This window comes from Pristiophorus japonicus, chromosome 1, assembly GCF_044704955.1.
Source record: "Pristiophorus japonicus isolate sPriJap1 chromosome 1, sPriJap1.hap1, whole genome shotgun sequence".
In the NCBI taxonomy this organism is placed as follows: domain Eukaryota; kingdom Metazoa; phylum Chordata; class Chondrichthyes; family Pristiophoridae; genus Pristiophorus; species Pristiophorus japonicus.
Window position 1 is genome coordinate 456,034,648 of NC_091977.1, and position 19,799 is coordinate 456,054,446.

General features: G+C 43.2%; 1 protein-coding gene across 5 annotated transcripts in view; it reads left to right on the plus strand.

Moving 5' to 3' along the window:
* Positions 1 to 19,799, plus strand: part of LOC139276100 (NEDD4-like E3 ubiquitin-protein ligase WWP1) — a 298,242-nt gene that overhangs the window by 227,346 nt on the left and 51,097 nt on the right. For 4 of the 5 annotated variants that reach the window (XM_070893584.1, XM_070893601.1, XM_070893619.1 and 1 more), the window contains exons 16-18: positions 96 to 184; positions 4,558 to 4,717; positions 8,563 to 8,696. In XM_070893584.1, coding sequence (XP_070749685.1) covers positions 96 to 184; positions 4,558 to 4,717; positions 8,563 to 8,696 — 383 coding nt within the window. The remainder of the gene's footprint in view (positions 1 to 95; positions 185 to 4,557; positions 4,718 to 8,562; positions 8,697 to 19,799) is intronic. The other variant, XM_070893611.1, reaches the window with a different exon arrangement.

The following is a 19,799-nucleotide window of genomic DNA, read 5'->3' on the forward strand; positions in this document are numbered from 1 at the left end:
CCCTATACATGTGTTTTTTTTAAGCTGCCTATTTTTACTTTTCCTGATTTGTGCAAAAGAAAACCCTGCATAAAAATTAATGTTTTTTTAAACAGATCATGGCCTTAAAACCATATGACCTTCGAAGGCGCTTATATGTAATATTTAAAGGAGAAGAGGGACTGGATTATGGTGGATTGGCCAGGTAAAGCACTATCACAATGATTTGCAAATTAAGATCTAACTCCAGTAGGATTTAACAAAATGCGATAACTAGTAAGAAACTTTAAATGATGCTGTGTGCGTGTGAAGATCCTAATGTGCCAGGTTATATTTAGAACATATATTTGTACTAAACTTAGAATAAAATAAATTTATTATTTGTACAAAAAATGGTTGGAAAAAAAAGAAATCGTATCTTACAGCGCAGGAGGAGGCCAGTTGGCCCATCACACCTGTGCTGGCTCTTTGAAAGAACTGTCCGATTTAATCCTACACCTCAGCTTTTTTCCTATAACCCTGCAAATGAGTCCTCTTCAAGTACATGTCCAATTGCCTTTAAACGTTCCTATGGACTTTGATTCCACCATCCTTTCAGGCAGTGCGTTCCAGATCTTAACAACCCTCTGTGTGAAGAAATTTCTTCTCATTTCCCCTCTAGTTTTTTTTGACAATTATTTTAAATCAATGACCTCTGGTTACCAACCCACTTGCCAGAGGAAATAGTTTCTCCCTACTTGATCTATCAAAACCCCTCGGAATTTTGAATACCTCTAAGGAAAACAATCCCAGCTTCTTTAATCCCTTCATATAACTGAACTCCCATATCCCTGGTATCATCCTGGTCACTCTGTACCCTTCCCAGGACCCTGACATCCTGAAGTGTGGTGCCCAAAATTGTACACAGTACTCCAGCTGAGGCCGAACCACAGATTTATAAAGGTTTAGCATGACTTCCTTTTTTCTGTATTCAGTCCCCTATTTAAAAAGCCAGGTATCCTGACGTTTGCTATCATGCTCACTTTATATTAGTTGCAATCTTTGAAATCGTATTCCCTAAACCCAAGTTCAGGTCATTTACATATAGCAAGAAAAGCATACTTCTCTCCAGTCAGAAAAACATCCGCTCCCCGCAACACTCTGCCTCCTATTCCCTTAGCCAATTTCATACCAAAGTTACCACTGTCCCTTTAATACAATGCACTTCTATTTTCCGAATAAGTCTGTTTTGAGGTACTTATCAAATGCTTTTTAAAAATCCATGTATACAATATCTACTGCACTACCTTCACCAGCCCTCTCCATTACTTCATCAAAGAACTCAATCAGGTTAAACAAACACTATTTGCTTTTAACAAAGCTGTCCCAAAAACATTTATCTTGAATGAACATTTAGCTCTGCTTATGTTGCAGCTTTAATTGCAGTGGATGCACTAAGCATGTTTAAAGATGAAACAGGTTGTTATTGATCTTGCAACTTGAGAATTTTTATTTAAATATTCATTCCTGGGATGTGAGTGATGCCGGAAAGGCCAGCATTTATTGTCCGTCCCTAATTGCCCATGAGAAAGTGGTGGTTAGCCGTTGCAGTCCGTGAAGTGAAGGTACTCCCATAGTGCGGTTAGGGAGGGAATTCCAGGATTTTGACCCAGTGATGATAAAAGAACGGCAATATATTTCCAAGTCAGGATGGTGTGTGACTTGGAGGGGAACTTGGAGGTGATGGTGTTCCCATGCGCCTGCTGCCCTTGTCCTTCTAGGTGGTAGAGGTTGCGGGTTTGGGAGGTGCTGTCGAAGAAGCCTTGGCAAGTTTCTGCAGTGCATCTTGTAAATGGTGCACACTGCAGCCACGGTACAACGGTGGTGGAGGGAGTGAATGTTTAAGGTGGTGGATGAGGTGCAAATCAAGCAGGCTGCTTTGTCCTGGATGGTGTCGAGCTTCTTGAGTGTTGTTGGAGTTGCACTCGTCCAGGCAAGTGGAGAGTATTCCATTACACACCTGACTTGTGTTTTGTAGATGGCGGAAAGGCTTTGGGGAGTCAGGAGGCATCAGAATACCCAGTCTCTGACCTGTTCTTGTAGCCACAGTATTTATGTGGTTGGTCCAGTTAATTTTCTGGTCAATGGTGACCCCCAGGATGTTGTTGGTGAGGGACTCGGCCATGGTATGCTGATGAATGTCATGGGGCGGTGGTTAGACTCTCGTTTGTTGGAGATAACCAATGCCTGCCACTTGTATGGCGCACATGTTACTTGTCATTTATTAGCCCAAGCCTGAATATCGTCCAGGTCTTACTGCATGCGCATGGACTGGTTCATTATCTGAGGAGTTGCGAATGAAACTGAACACTGTCCAATCATCAGCTAACATCCCCATTTCTGACCTTATGATGGAGGGAGGGTCATTGATGAAGCAGCTGAAGATGGTTGGGCCGAGTCACTGCCCTGAGGAATTCCTGGAGCAATGTCCTGGGGCTGAGATGATTGGCCTCCAATAACCACAACCACCTTCTTTTGTGTAAAGTATGACTCCAGTCAGTTTTTTCCAGAGAGCTTTTCTCTTGATTTCCATTGACATCAGTTTTACTAGGGCTCCTTAATGCCACACTCGGTCAACTGCTGCCTTGATGTCAAGGGCAGTCACTTCACATCTGGAATTTAACTCTCTTGTCCATGTTTGGACCAAGGCTGTGATGACGTCTGGAGCCGAGTGGTCTTGGTGGAACCTAAACTGGGCATCGATGAGCAGGTTATTGGTGAGTAAGTGCCGTTTGATAGAGCAATGATACCTTCCATCATTTTGCTAATAATTGAGAGTAGACTGATGAGGCAGTAATTGTCCGGATTGGATTTGTCCTGCTTTTTGTGGACACGACATACTTGGGCAGTTTTTCCACATTGTCAGGTAGATGCCAGTATTGTAGCTATACTGGAACAGCTTGGCTAGAGGCGCGGCTAGTTCTGGAGCACAAGTCTTCAGCATGACAGCCGGGATGTTGTCTGGGCCCATAGCCTTTACTGTATCCAGTGCACTCAGCCATTTCTTGATATCACGTGAAGTGAATCGAATTGGCCGAAGACTGAATTCTGGATGGTGGGGACCTCAGGAGGAGACCAAGATGGATCATTCACTCAGCACTTCTCGCTGAAGATGATTGCAACGCTTCAGCCATGTCTTTTGCATTCACGTGCTGGACTCTGCCATTATTGAGGATGGGGATATTCATGGAGCCTCCTCCCGTTAATTGTCCACCACCATTCACAACTGGATGTGACAGGACTGCAGAGCTTTGATCTGATCGTTTGGTTGTGGGATCGTTTAGCTCTGTCTATATAATGCTGCTTCCTCTGTTTAGCATGCATGTAGTCCTATGTTGTAGCTTCCACAGGTTGGCACCCCATTTTTAAGGTATGCCTAGTGCTGCTGCTGGCATGCTGTTCTGCACTCCTCATTGACTAGGGTTGGTGCCCTGGCTTGATGGAAATAATAGAGGGATATGGTTACGGATTATGGTGGAATACAATTCTGTTGCTCCAGATGATCCATAGCGCCTCATGGATACCCAGTTTTGATCTGCTAGAACTGTTCTGGATCTATCGCATTTAACACGGTGGTGGTGCCACACAACACGACGGAAGGTCCTCAGTGTGAAGATGGAACTCTGTTCCCACAAAGACTGTGCAGTGGATACTCCTACCAATACTGTCATGGACAGATGCATCTGCAACATGTAGATTGGTGAGGATGACATCAAGTAGGTTTTTCCCTCATGTTGGTTCTATCACTACCTGCAGCAGGCCCAGTCTGGCAGCTGTGTCCTTCAGGACACGGACAGCTCGGTCAGTAGTGGAGCTACCGAGCCACTCTTGGTGATGGACATTGAAGTCTCCTCCCCGCCCAACCAGAATACAGTCTGTGCCTTTGCTACCCTCAGTGCTTCTTCGAAGTGGTATTCAACATGAAGGAGTACTGATTCATTAGCTGAGGGAGGGCAGTAGTTGGTAATCAGCAGAAGGTTTTCTTGCCCATGCTTGACCTGAAGTCATGAGACTTCTTGAGTCAATGTTGAGGACTCCCAGGCCCCCCCACTCCCGACAGTGCCACCACCTCTAGTGGGTCTGTCTTGCCGGTGGAACAGGACATACTCAGGGATGTTGATGGAGGAGTCTGGGATATTGTCTGAAAGGTATGATTCTGTGAGTATGACGATGTCAGTCTGTTGCTTGACTAATCTGTGGGACAGCTCTCCCCAATTTTGGCACAAGTCCCCAGATGTTAGCGAGGAGGACTTTGCAGGGTCACCTGGGCTGGGCTGGTTGTCGTGTCCAAACCTGGGGCCGAGTTCAATGCTGGATGGTCCGCTGGTTTTATTCCTGCTTTTCTTGGTGGTTTTGTACAACTGAGTGGCTTGCTGGGCTATTTAAGAGGGCAGTTAAATCTATCATCCTCCAGCCTTTTAAAGTGGGAGATTCCATTTGAGCAGCAAAGATGGGATTAGAATATTGACAAAATATTTTTTTAATTGTCAAGTGATGAATATTACATTTTAAAAGTGCTGTTTAATTTTCTTCACATAGAGAATGGTTTTTTCTGCTATCCCACGAGGTGTTAAATCCAATGTACTGTCTTTTTGAGTACGCTGGCAAGAGCAACTATTGTCTGCAGATAAATCCAGCATCCACGATAAATCCAGATCACCTGTCATATTTTTGTTTCATTGGACGATTTATTGCAATGGTGAGTACAAAATGTGTCAATCAGTTGAACTGTTAAGTTATAAAATTCAAAAGGGTTTATGCGTAATGTACTAGCTTCAGATCCTTGGGAGTTTTCTTTTTGTTATGGGAATAAATCTAAAATGAAATGCTGTTTAAATACTGTAATTCATGCTGCACCATTTGCCAATTAACAAATAAAACCTAAATCCAAATCTTTATTTTTCTACATTTTACTATATGAGGAAACGGTATCGAAGCTCATTTAGTTTGAAAATTTGAAATATTAGTACACTGGTGAAATGTGATTCTCTATGCAGTGAGTTTCTAATCTTAAGTTGGCTGTCTGCAGAAGTTGATGATCAAAGGTGAGTCATGTTTTTAGAAAATCTGAAGGCCAGTCTATAAATAACAGTTTTGCCGCCATCTAGTGGTTAGCTTTGGTGATATCAGCAGAGATATGATAGTAGGATGCCTGTGCAACAGTTTGCTTGGGGAATGGAATATAAGACCTAACTGCTCAGAAAATGGGAACATTCACTCTTCAGTTATTTTCTTCACTTTTCCAGAGCATCTTTAAGATGGTGGTGGGGAGATCAGGTGTCAACAATACTGTTATGAAACAAGTCACTGGATGGGCATGAAGTAATTCCACAAGTAATTCTCCCTCTGGTCTTTCTTCTTTGTGGTACTCCCTGACCAATGTTTGGTTTCGCCTCATGTTATGCTGGTAAAATCAGCAACTTGCCACTTGACAATTTCTATGCTGCACTGTTGAACTGCTTCCAGTGAAAAGTAACTTGCGTTTCTTCTACAACATGATGAGCTCATGCCACAATGGATGATTGTCCAGCTCACTGCTCCTCTATGTGCCTGCTCATGACTACAGCCAAGAAAGCCAACACTTCATATGGTCGTGGGTTCAAGGCCCACTCCAGAGACTTGAGCACATAATGTAAGATGACACTTCAGTGAAGTATTGAAGGAATCCTGCATTGTTGGAGTTGCTGTCTTACAGATGAGATGTTTGCCCTGTCAGGTGGACAAAAAAGATTCCATGGCACTATTTGAAAAAGAGCAGGGGAGTTCTCCTAGTGTCCTGCCCAATATTTTTCCCTCAACCAACATTGCTAAAACAGATTATTGTGTCATTTAGATCATTACTGTTTATGGGATCTATGCTGTATTTCTCTATATTACAACAGTTATTATACTTCAAAAGTACTTCACGGGCTGCAAAAAACTTTGGGAATTCCCGAGGTTCTGGAAGGTGATGTATTGACCCAAAGCCTTTCTTCAAAATACTAGCAAAACGATATTAAAATCGGCTGTGTGATAATAAAGAAGAAAGCTGTAGACTGGAGGAAGATATCAATGAACTGGTCAGGTGGACAGAACAGTGGCAAATGAAATTCAATCCGGAGAAGTGTGAGGTAATGCATTTGGGGAGGGCTAACAAGGCAAGGGAATACACCTTAAATGGTAGGACACTGAGAAGTGTAGAGGAACAAAGGGACCATGGAGTGCAGGTCCACAGATCCCTGAAGGTAGCAGGCCAGATAGATAAGCTGGTTAAGAAGGCATGTGGAATAATTGCCTTTATTAGCCGAGGCTTGGAATACAAGAGCAGGGATGTTATGCTTGAACTGTATAAAACACTAGTTAGGCCACAGCGAGAATACTGCGTGCAGTTCTGGTCACCACATTACAGGAAAGATGTGATTGCACCAGAGAGAGTACAGAGGAGATTTACGAGGATGTTGCCTGGACTGGAGAATTTTAGCTATGAGAAAAGATTGGATAAGCTGGGTTTATTTTCTTTCGATCAGAGGAGGCTGAGGGGAGACCTTATTGAGGTGTATAAAATTATGAGGGGCCTAAATAGAGTGGATAGGACAGAACTATTTCCCTTAGTAGAGGGGTCAGCAACCAGGGGGCATAGATTTAAAGTAATTGGTAGGAGGTTTAGAGGGGATTTGAGGGGAAATTTCCACCCAGAGGGTATTGGGGGCCTGGAACTTACCGCCTGAAAGGGTGGTAGAGGCAGAAACCCTCACCACATTTAAAAAGTACTTGGATGTGCACTTGAAGTGCCTTAACCTACAGGGCTACAGACCAGAAGCTGGAAAGTGGGATTCAGCTGGATAGCTTTTCGTCGGCTGGCGCGGACGCAATGGGCCGAAATGGCCTCCTTCCGTGCTGTAAATTTCTATGATTCTATGAACGGTTGTCTTCCTCCCACCTCTCCCTAAGCTACAGAGGTGAGCACTGTAAAGTAGTATGCTGGCACTTGTAGGGATTCCTTTAGCATTTTCCTCAGTATAGAAGTTAGCATAACTGACGATGTCTCACAATAGCATATTTAAAAGCATGTTTCAGGTCTGTCACCCTTCGTCAGAATTGCCAGTTCTGACGAAGGGTCACAGACCTGGAAGATTAACTCTCTTTCTCGTCACAGATGTTGCCTGACTTGCTGAGATTTCCAGCATTTGCTGTTTTTATTTCAAATTCCAGCATCTGCAGTATTTTGCTTTTGTAATGACAATGAGTGCTGCTGGATGGAGAGAGACAGAGCAAGCAGCAGTGAACAATAATTTGAGGGCTCTTCATTATCTGTCAATTTCTGGTATCCATCAGAGATGGAATCTGCCCCCCCTCTTCCTCATGTTAGATAATTAATGTTTGACCATATTTGTATGTACTTGTATTTTATATATATAAAGTAGATTTTACAGATAATCAAAATCAAAATCCTATAAGTTTCTTTCAACTGCTAGAAAAGGTGTTTTGTTTAGATGTTTCTATTTCCTATTGAAATTGATCTGTTAAAAAGAATATGAATCTTAATGATTTGCACAATGAAAGTCTCGACAGGCTCCTTGTAGGAAAAGTTAGGCAGCAGATCAGCAAAATGGGAGCATGTTAAATGGATTCTTTATTAATGAAGGAAGACTCTGGACAGAATCCAGAGAGTGTCATTTTGGCTCAGCTGTAATGCTTACAGGAATCAGTGAAGCATTTGTTATTGGGAAACTCAGAAATTAAATGTATGTGTAGTATCTGAATGGCCTACCCCACCCCAATAAGATGAGATCCATTTAAGAATCCCCAAGAAAATGAGCAAGGAAACAGACAAAGACCTGATTAATACTTTGAGGAATATTATATCAACCCCGATATTTGAGCGGAGGGTGCGGAGAGCCCGAAAACCCAACAATCCCTGTCAGGTTAACATGATCACTTGCAATTCTGCATTTTAAATGTTCCAGAATAATGGCCGGAATTTTTACCTTCAGACCCACTTGGGGATTCCTTTAGCAGTGGGGAGCCGAAGTTCGCGGGAAACCCGGAAGTCTGGGTTACCCTGCATGTTGCGGAGATTTAACTCCACATTTGACGTGATTGACATGTTCCCCATCTGAAAGTCAGCCTGATTGACGGGCTTGGCTTAAAGTGGGGAAACGCTCTCGAGGATATCCCAGGACCAGATCAGTCCGATCCCTGATCCGGGGCTGGGTGGGCGATCCAGGAAGAGGGGGGGGGGAGCGGGGAAGGAGCGGGGAAGATGCGATGGGCGGTGCCGGGATGGAGCACTCTTGCTGCTCCTGTCTCTCATGTTCTCACCTTGCTGCAGCTGGTTAAATCCAAGGCTTCCAGACTCATTATCCTATTAAAGTGCCAACTTGTCTTGCCTGAGTAAAAGCCGGAAGTTGGTGGGTTGGAGCCAGCTTCCTGACACGCTTCCAATTTTTCCCCATTTAAACCCGTACCCACTTCTACCTGCTCACCTATGTTAAAATTCCCCCCACTATGTCAGTACTTTTGTTCTTTATCAAGCAACTTGAAGTTAAATTGTGTTTTTTGTAGGCTCTTTTCCATGGAAAATTTATTGACACTGGATTCTCGCTACCATTCTACAAGCGTATGCTGAACAAGAAACTCACAATTAAGGATTTGGAATCTATTGACCCTGAATTTTACAATTCCCTTATCTGGATTAGGTATGTATATCATAGTAGGATTATTGTAATTTTACCTTAATAAATGGCTGAATGTAGATCAGTCACCTTAGCTGAATTTGATTTCATAAGTTTGTTTCAAGTAGAGTTTAACAACCTGAAGACAGGTTAGCTGTGGGTTTTAAATCTTTGAATTGAAGTGGGAAATAAAATCTCCTGGTTAAATTCTGATCAGGTGAGATTCTCCCGGCTTCGGTCAATGTTACAGTATAACCATTTGTTGGGGACTGCATAAGAGTGGCCTGATTTATTTTCTATTCCTCCCATATGCAACTAATAAGCTTCTAATATTATCTAGTCTTGGGGACAAAGATGAGTTTGGGAACTAGCCATTTGGGGGATCTTGGATGAGAATCTGCACTGCGCAAGTATACTTTGCCAGGAGGTTAAACACGACAGCTTTTTGCTAAAAAAAAATTACAATTATGGGTAACCGACTCAATTTTGAAAAAACCTTGGGTCTAGAGTTGCCACTAGTATGCACTGATTTTATCGATGCAATCTGGGTGAAATCGGCTGAAACAGCACAAAATATAAGGGAAACTCGAGCATTAAAGTTACATCAAGCGTAAATCAAGTTTCCACTATCTTTAACGCTGGTTAAAAACCTTTGGGCTCAAGTTTCGGACCCCCGCTAGAACGGCGCACATCGGAGAGGCCTGCCTAATTTGTAGAACAAAAATTGCGCTGAATACTTACCTCGCAATTCTCCGATAGCTGTAGGCCCATTTCCAGCTCGGCGCTGCGCAGCAGGAGCTGCTAGGGGCAGAGGTACAGCCCTGCGCCAAAAACGGTGCCGGCAGCTGCACATGTGCGCAGTAGCTCCCGGCCCTCCCAGTGCGTCCTGTCTCCGGGCGACGACCCTATCCCAGGTCGAAGGGACGTCGCCCCTATCCCCAGGCGAGTGGCCTGACACTGCTTACCTCGTTGTTGGCGGAGCCACCCGCCTGCCCGGCCTCTCGCTGGGGGCGGGTCCCGCCCAAAGTGCGGGCCCCGGCTTCTTCGTCTTCTCTTTCTTCTCCCCCCCCACCCGTTCATCTTCTCCCACCCCTCCCACGTTCATCTTCTCCCTTCTCTCCTCCCCTCCCCCGTTCATCTTCTCCCCCCCCCTCCCCCCATTCATCTTCTCCCCCCCTCCACCCCCCTTCTCTTCTCCCCCCTCTCCCTCTCCTCCCCCCTCTCCCTCTCTTCTCCCCCCTCTCCCTCTCTTCTCCCCCCTCTCTCTCTTCTACCCCCCTCCCCTTCTCCCCCCACCCCCCTCTCTTCTACACCTGATTTCTAAGTGAAGACAAGATTTTTCTGAACGTACAAAAATCTACACTTATTCCATTCTAAGTTAGTTTGGAGTAAGTTTTCACTGCCTAAACTTGCAAAACAGGCGTAAGTGGCTGGACACGCCCCCTTTTGGAAAAGAAAATCTGTTCTAAAATGGAACTATTCTAACTCTCTAGAACTGGAGCAAACTAAATGCCGAGAATTGCAATTTCTAAGATGCTCCATTCTAAACTAATCACTCCAAAAAAGTAGGAGCAACTCAGGCCGAAATTTGAGCCCAATGTGTCCGAAGCTGGTCCCACCCAGAAAATCGGGCATGCCTCCAGATCAAAATAATTTTGTTTTTATTCCTTCCTGGGATGTGGGCATTGCTGGCAAGGCCAGCATTTATTGCCCATACCTAATTACCCTCGAGAAGGTGGTGGTGAGCCGCCTTCTTGAACCGCTGCAGTTTTTGTGGTGAAGGTACTCCCACAGTGCTGTTAGTGAGGGAGTTCCAGGAATTTAACAAAGTGATGATGAAGGAACAGGGATATATTTCCAAGTCAGAACATAACATAAGAATTAGGAGCAGGAGTAGGCCATTCAGGCCCTTTTCCTGCTCCGCCATTCAATAAGATCATGGCTGATCTTCTACTTCAACTCCACTTTCCTGCACTATCCACATATCCCTTGATTCCCTTAATATTCAAAAATCTATGGATCGCTGTCTTGAGTATATTTACTGACTGAGTATTCACAGCCCTCTGCAGTAGAGAATTCCAAAGATTCACCACCCTCTTAGTGAAGAAATTTCTCCTGATCTCAGTCCTAAATGGCCGACCCCTTATTCTGAGACTGTGACCCCTGGTTCTAGACTCCCCAGCCAGGGAAAACATCCTTCCTGCATCTACCCTGTCAAGCCCTGTAAGAACATTGTCCGTTTCAATTAGATCACCTCTCATTCATCTAAACTCAAGAGAACATAGGCCTAGTCTACTCAACCTCTCCTCATAGGACAATCCCCCCATCCCAAGAATCAGTCTGGTGAATCTTCATTGCACTCCCTCTATGGCAAGTATATCCTTCTTTAGATAAGGAGGCCAAAACTGTACACAATACTCCAGGTGTGGTCACACCAGGGCCCTATATAATTGCAGTAAGACATCTTAACTCTTATACTCAAATCCTCTTGTAATAAAGGCCAACCAACATACCATACAACTTGGAACGGAACTTGCAGGTGATGGTAATCCCATCTGCCTGCTGCCCTTGTCCTTCCAGGTGGTAGAGGTTGCAGGTTTTGGGAGTTGCTGTCGAAGAAGCCTTGGCGAGTTGCTGCAGTGCATCTTGTAGATGGTACACACTGCAGCCACGGTGTGCCAGTGGTGCAGTGAGTGAATATTTAAGATGATGGATGGGGTGCCAATCAAGCCGGCTGGATGGTGTCGAGCCTCTTGAGTGGTGTTGGAGCTGCACTCATTGAGGCAAGTGGAGAGTATTCCATCACACTCCTAACTTGTGCCTTGTAGATGATGGAAAGGCTTTGGGAATCAGGAAGTGAGACACTCGCCACAGAATACCCAGCCTTTGGCCTGCTCTGGTAGCCACAGTATTTATGTGGCTGGTCCAGTTAAGTTTCTAGTCAATGGTGACTTCAAGGATGTTGATGGTGGGGGATACAGCGATGGTAATGTTGCTAAATGTTATGGGACGGTGGTTAGACTGCCGCTTTTGGAGATAGTTATTGTCTAGCACTTGTGTGGCGCAGTAGATCAAGATGTAGAATCAGTTTGCGTGGAGATAAGAAGTCACTGGTGGGAGTAGTCTATAGGCCCCCTAATAGCTACACTGTAGAACAGAGTATAAATCCAGAAATAATAGAGGCTTGTAAGAAAGGTATGGCAATAATCATGGGTGATTTTAATCTTCATATTGATTCGACAAATCAAATTGGTAAAGGTAGCCTCGAGGAAGAGTTTATAGAGTGTATTTGGGGTGGTTTCTTCGAACAATACTTATTGGAACCAACCAGGGAGCAGACTATTTTAGATCTGCTAATGTGTAATGAGACTGGGTTAATTAATGATCTCTTGGTAAAGGATCCTCTTGGGAAGAGTGATCATAGCATGGTAGAATTTCAAATTCAGTTTGAGGGTGAGAAAGTTAGGGCTCAAGCTAATGTCCTGAACTTAAATAAAGGCAATTGCAAAGCTTTGAAGGCAGAGTTGGCTAAAGTGGACTGGGAAATAGAATAAGACGGAAAATAAGCAGTGGCATTTAAGGAGATATTTCATAACTCTCAGCAAAGATATATTCCAGTGAGAATGAAAGACTCTGAGAAGGATGAATCATCCGTGGCTAACTAAGGAAGTAAAGGATGATATCAAATGGAAAACAAAGGCATACAATGTTGCCAAGATTAGTGGAAGGCCAGAGGATTGGGAAATTTTTAGAAATCAGCAAAGGACAACTAGAAAAATAAAGAGAGCGAAGATAGATTATGAGAGTAAACTAGCGAGAAATATAAAAACAGAAAGTAAGAGCTTCTACAGGTATGTAAAAAGCAAGAGAGTAGCTAAAGTAAACATTGGTCCCTTAGAGGATGAAACTGGGAAATTAATAATGGAAAACGGGGAAACGGCAGAGACTTTGAACACATATTTTGTATCGGTCTTCACAGTAGAAGACACTAAAAGCATCCCAATAATTAATAATCAAGGGGAGGGGGAAACTTAAAACAATCACTTTCACTAGAGAAAAAGTATTAGACAAAAAGTATTAGACAAACTAAGTGACTAAAGGTGGACTTGATGGCCTGCATTCTAGGGTCTTAAAAGAAGTGGATGCAGAGATAGTGAATGCATTGGTTGTAATCTACCAAAATTCCCTGGATTCTGCAGAGATCCAAGCGGATTGGAATGCTGCAAATGTAACACCCCTATTTAAGAAAGGAGGGAAACAGGAAGCCAGAAACTACAGACCAGTTAACCTAACATCTGTCATTGGGAAAATGTTCGAGTCCATTATTAAGGAAGTAGTAGCAGGACATTTAGAAAATCATAATACAGTCAAGCAGAGTCAGCATGGTTTTATGAAAGGGAAATTATGTCTGACAAATTTGCAGGAGTTCTTTGAAGATGTAACGAGCAGAGTGGATAAAGGGGAATAAGTAGATGTCGCATATTTGGATTTCCAGAAAGCATTCGATAAGGTGCCACATAAAAGGTTATTGAACAAGATAAGAGCTCACGGGGTATGGGGTAATATATTAGCATGGATGGAGGATTGGCTAACTAACAGAAAACAGAGAGTCAGGATATATGGGTCATTTTCAGGTTGGCAAACTGTAACTAGTGGGGTGCCACAGGGATCAGTGCTTGGACCTCAACTATTTACAATCTATATTAATGACTTGGATGAAGGGACCGAATGTAATGCCGACAAATTTGCTGATGATACAAAGATGGATGGGAAAGCAAGTTGTGAGGAACACACACAAAATCTGCAAAGGGATATAGATAGGCTAAGTGAGTGGGCAAAGATTTGGCAGATGGAGTATAATGTGGGAAAATGTGAGGTTATCCACTTTGGTAGGAAAAATAAAAAAGCAAATTATTATTTCAATGGGGAGAGATTACAAAATGCTGCGGTACAGAGGGATCTAGAAGCACTTGTATATGAAACACAAAATGTTAGCATGCAGGTACAGCAAGTAATCAGGAAGGCAATGGAATGTTGGCCTTTATTGCAAGGGGGGTGGAGTATAAAATATGGAAGTCCTGCTACAACTGTAGTTGGTTGGTGAGACCACACCTGGAGTGCTGCGCAGAGTTTTGGTCTCCTTATTTAAGGAGGGATATACTTGCATTGGAGACAGTTCAGAGAAAGTTCATGAGGTTGATTCCTGAGATGGAGGGGTTGTCTTATGAAGAAAGGTTGAGCAGGTTGGGCCTATACTCATTAGAATTTAGAAGAATGAAAGATGATCTTATTGAAATGTATAAGATTCTGAGGAGGCTTGACAGGGTAGATGCAAAGGATGTTTCCCCTCGTGGGTGAATCTGAACTAGGAGGCATAGTTTCAGAATAAAGGGTCACCCATTTAAAATGGAGATGAGGAGGAATTTCTTCTGAGAAATGTGAATCTTTGGAATTCTTTACCCCAGAGAGCTGTGGAGGCTGGGTCAATGAATATATTTAAGGCAGAGATAGACAGATTTTTGAACGATAAGGGAGTCAAGGGATATGGGGAGAGAGTAGGGAAATGGAATTGAGACCACGATCAGATCAGCCATGATCTTATTGAATGGTGGTGCAGGCTCGAGGGGCCAAATGGCCTACTCCTGCTTCTATTTCTTATGTTCTTAAATGTTACTTGCCATTTATCAGCCCAAGCTGGAAGGTCATCCAGGTCTTGCTGCATTTGGCCATGAACTGCTTCATTATCTGAGGAGTTGCAAATGGAACGGAACACTGTGCAATAATGAGGATGGCACATTTCCGCCAATTGCGACGATTTGAGCTTGTTTTCTTCGGCGCACAGGCATTAGTAGGCATGTTTTAAAAGTTTGTACATTTAAAACATTAAATTTACTAAAAGTCTATCATGCACACCAATGAAAGTAGTACAGGTTGAGCGTCCGAAATCCGGAGTTCCAAAATTCGGAATGTTCTAAAATCAATCCAGACTCCACCACCTCGCCCCGGCCCTCGGCGGCCCGACTTCGCCCGGCCCGGCCCTCAGCGGCTCGACCTTGCCCTGACCCAACTTCGCCCCGACCCCCGCTCCCCTCCTCCTCCCCCTTACCTCGGCTGGCCGACTTCCTCCCCTTACCTCGGCTGCCTGACCCTACCGACCTCGGCCCAGACAAAGACGTTCCAAAATCCGGAAATATCCGGACTGGCCTCGGTCCCGAGGTTTCTGGATTTCAGACGTTCAACCTGTAAATGATTCAGTATAGCTTTTTGAAAGTCATTTTTAGGGATTTAAAATCAGGTTAATCACAGGTGGAGGACGAGTCACCTTTGTTTAAAATGCACCAGATTACCACTCTTCAATACATCAATAAATATTTTTTAATGCAAAGAAAATTAAATAAATGATTACGCACTATTAAACTGACTGATTGCGCTGGTTCATGGAAAATTTTACATTTGTGATTATCTAAATGGCTTTAGCGGAAACTTGAAATGTAACCTAACCAGCGCAATTTGCGCCCAACTTACCGATTGTGCCTGAAGTGGAAACTCTATCCCTGGATGTGTTGTGGGAGATTTGCTTTCTGTTTTGCATCAGGATTTGACATCCGCTCAGACAAATGGGATGAATGTCTCTCGTCTCTTTCAACACTAATGGTCTGGTTAGTGTTGAAAAGTTAAATGATTTCGGACAGTTTTAACCCCATTTTTATGCTCTACATAATCAGCACTAAACTAGGGATCTCTCTGACTTACAAAATGTTTACATATATCCTGTATCTATATATTTTAAACCTCCAAAGGGTTTCACTTTTTGTAATTTTGGTTGTATCTTTATTTTATTAAATGCCTTGAAATCAGTATCTCAGAATAATTTACAATTATAATTAATTTTTACTTTTTTTTGTTTCATTTTTCTTCATTTTTATATTGGTGATTTTTTTTTTGTGAACAAAATTAAGTGCTAATGGAATTATCTTTGGAACTAGTTGAGAAGAGTTTCTAAAGCCAAAAGAGAGAGCTAAATTAACATTTGTTAATAATGGATTGGAAAGGTAAATGAAGGAAAAAGAGATAAAGGGATATGAAACAGCGGGTGAATGTGATTAGGATGATTTGCCTGTGTGGAAGGTAAACACTGATGCAGACTGGCTTGGGACGAGTGGCCTATTTCCATGTGGTAACATCTTTGTATTTCTATGATCCAGGGTACTTCGTTGGTTCAATAATTCTTTCTGTATATGTTCAGTCTCTCGCACTGAATTTCTCATTAACTCCAAGCCAGTTGCTTTAGTGTCAACAGTAATTACTGTTCCAATAAAAATATTCAATATATATATATATTTACATATATACATACAAAAATGACGAGCCTGTCTCATATGGATCCCCAGTGCGCCCCACCCACCAACAGTCATGTGATCTCCTGGGAGCAGTTTTAAAAAAACAGATTGAGAAAAACCCTAGATCAATTTAGGAAAGAAATAACTCTGGGAAGTTCTTTTCCAACCCCAATTTGTTTCATATTCGATCCACCTAGCAATAGATTCTAGTACTTTATTTGCTTTTGTTTTAGCCTCGTGCCACTAGTAGTGAACATAACATAATAGGAGCAGGAGTAGGCCATTCGGCCCCTCGAGCCTGTTACACCATTCAATATCATGGCTGAATATCTGCATAACCCTACTTTCCCGCTCTATCCCAATGTCCCTTGATTCCCTTACTGCCCAAGAACCTAACGATCTCAGTCTTGAATATACTCGATGACTGAGCATCCACAGCCTTCTGGGGTAGAGAATGCCAAAGATTCACAGCACTCTGAGTGAAGATATTTCTCCTCATCTCAGTCCTAAATGACCGATCCCTTATCCTGAGATTATGACTCCAGTTCTATATGATCTAAACAGGGAAAACAGCTTCTCAGCATCTAGCTATTAAGCCCTTTAAGAATTTTAAATGTTTCAATAAGATCACACCTCATTGTTGTAAAGTCCAGAGAATATAGGCCCATTCTAGTCAATGGGGATTTAGAGATTCATGTAATATAACAACTCGTCTCTTTCCCACTCAACACTCTCACAAATCTTTGCATAATACCCAAGTTTGTGGACAGTTTCCCTTAATGCTTTCATCCACATCATTGGTACTCATTTTGAAGAGCTGCAGTCCCAATACAGAGCGCTGCGGAATTTCACTAATAATTGATCTCCACGTAGAATCACGACCGTTATTATCAAATATCAGCCTATGACAATTCTATCAAATTTCTTATTCAACTTAATATCTGTCCTTGAATTCCACTGGACTCTTATCTTATCAAATATCGTATTTTGTGGCACCTTATCACGATTTTTGAAAATCCAAGTATACGATGTCAAGCGGGCTGCCTTCATCCACCAATGTGTAACTTCCTCAAAATGTTCAATCAGGGTGGTAAGGTAAGACATGACCTTTTCCAGAAGCCATGTTGAGAGTCTTTTATAACCCCATCACTGTCCATGTAGTCATACACAGTTTCTCTAATGATCCCTTCTAGCAACTTCCCTATAAATCGAGCTAATGGCCTATAATTTGGCGCTTATGACTTTCTGAATATTGAGATAACATGAGCCTATCTCTAATCCACGGCAACAGTCTGATCTATTTTGAGATTCCTTATTCTTTCCAGGATTATATCTATATATATGTTGACAGTGATTCATAATCAAGAAAAATACACCAAATAAAGTTTAAAATCCAAGAAAAAGTAAAGGATAAGAAAAAGCCATTTGGCCCATTGAAGATGTTTCTCGAGTATTTCACCTCACTGAGCCGAGCATCCAACTGCATCTTGAACATCCTGGATGTCTTTCATTCCATTACTTTACCCAGTATATAATTCCAAATGTATGTAATTTTTTGAGTAACTAAGTTTTTCCTATGATCTGTTTTTTAATTTGCAATGTACTAAAATAACTATGTCCATAAGTTCTATTGCTCTTAATTCACTTTAAAATAATATTCTAGGTTCATGTTATGTATGCAATTTAATTATTTTGTATATACAGAATAGAATCAAAAAATTTTACAATACAGAAGGAGGCCAATCATCCACTCACACCGTTGCTCTCTGAAAGAGTTATCCACTTAGCGCTATTCTCCTGCCCTTTTCCTATACTCTCTTAATTTATTCTATTTCATATATTCCACTTTCTTTTTAGAAGCTTTTATGGATTTACTTTCACCACTTTGGAAGAGCAGTCCATGTTCTGAAAATCTTCTACATAAAAAATTGTTGCAACCTGTCCTTTCATTCTTTTGATAAATTTTTTTCTAAGTTCATTCATGGGATGTGGGCGTCGCTGACAAGGCCAGCATTTATTGCCCTTCCCTAATTACCCTTGAGAAGATGGTGATGAGCCGCCGCCTTGAATCGCTGCAGTCCTTGTGGTGAAGATCCTCCCACAGTGCTGTTAAGTGAGGGAGTTCCAGGATTTTGAACCAGTGACAATGAAGGAAAGGCGGTATATTTCCAAGACAAGATGGTGTAGAACTTGGAGTGGAACTTACAGGTGATGGTGATCCCATCCGCCTGCTGCACTTGTCCGTCTAGGTGGTAGATGTCGCAGGTTTGGGAGGTGCTGCAGAAGAAACCTTGCGAGTTGCTGTAGTGCATCTTGTAGATGGTACACACTGCAGCCACGGTACGCTGGTGGTGGAGGGAATGAATGTTTAAGGTGGTGGATGGGGTGCCAATCAAGCGGGCTAATTTGTCCTCGATGGCATCGAGCTGCACTCATCCTGGCAAGTGGAGAATATTCCATCATACTCCTGACTTGTGCCTTGTAGATGGTGGGAAGGCTTTGGGAGTCAGGAGGTGAGACACTCGCCGCACAATACCCAGCCTCTGACCTGCTCTTGTTGCCACAGTATTTATGTGGCTGGTCCAGTTAAGTTTCTGGTTAATGGTGACCCCCAGGATGTTGATGGAGGGGGAATTGGCAATGGTAATGCCGTTGAATGTCAAAGGGTGATAGTTAGACTATTGCTTATTGGAGATAGTCAGTATCTGGCACTTGTGTGGTGCGAATGTTACTTGCCACTTACCATCATAGGCAGTTCCTCGGAATCGAGGAAGACTTGCTTCCACTCTTAAAAATTAGTCCTTAAGTGGTTGAACAGTCCAATACGAGAACCACAGTTCCTGTCACAGGTGGGACAGATAGTCATTGAGGGAAAGGGTGGGTGGGACAGGTTTGCCGCACACTCTTTCCGCTGCCTGTGCTTGATTTCTGCATGCTCTCGGTGATGAGACTCGAGGTGCTCGGCACCCTCCTGGATGCTCTTCCTCCACTTAGGGTGGTCTTTGGCCAGGGACTCCCAGGTGTCAGTGGGGATGTTGCACTTTATCAGGGAGGCTTTCAGGGTATCCGTGTAATGTTTCCTCTGCCCACCTTTGGCTCGTTTGCAGAGAAGGAGTTCTGAGTAGAGCGCTTGCTTTGGGGGTCTCGTGTCTGTCATGCGAATGCGGAGCTGATCAAGTGTGGCCAGTGCTTCAATGCTGGGGATGTTGGCCTGGTCGAGGACGCTAATGTTGGTGCATCTGTCCTTCTAGGAGATTTGTAGGATCTTGCGGAGGCATCGTTGGTGGTATTTCTCCAGCGACTTGAGGTGTCTACTGTACATGGTCCATGTCTCTCAGCCGTACAGGAGGCCGGTTATTACTACAGCCCTGTAGACCAGGAGCTTGGTGGCAGTTTTGAGGACCTGGTCCTCAAACACACTTTTCATCAGGCGGCCGAAGGCTGCACTGGAGGCAGTGTTGAATCGAGGCGGTGTTGAATCTCGTCGTCAATGTCTGCTCTTGTTGATAAGAGGCTCCCAATGTATGGGAAATGATCCACGTTGTCCAGGGTCGCGCTGTGGATCTTGATGACTGGGGGGCAGTGCTGTGCGGCGAGGATAGGCTGGTGGAGGACCTTTGTCTTACGGATGTTTACAGTAAGGCTCATGCTAAGGATGATAGTTAGACTCTTGCTTGTTGGAGATAGTCATTACCTGCACTTTGTGGTGCAAATGTTACTTGCCACTTAGCAGCCCAAACCTGAATGTCATTTAGGTCATGCTGCTGTTGGGCATGGACTGCTTCGT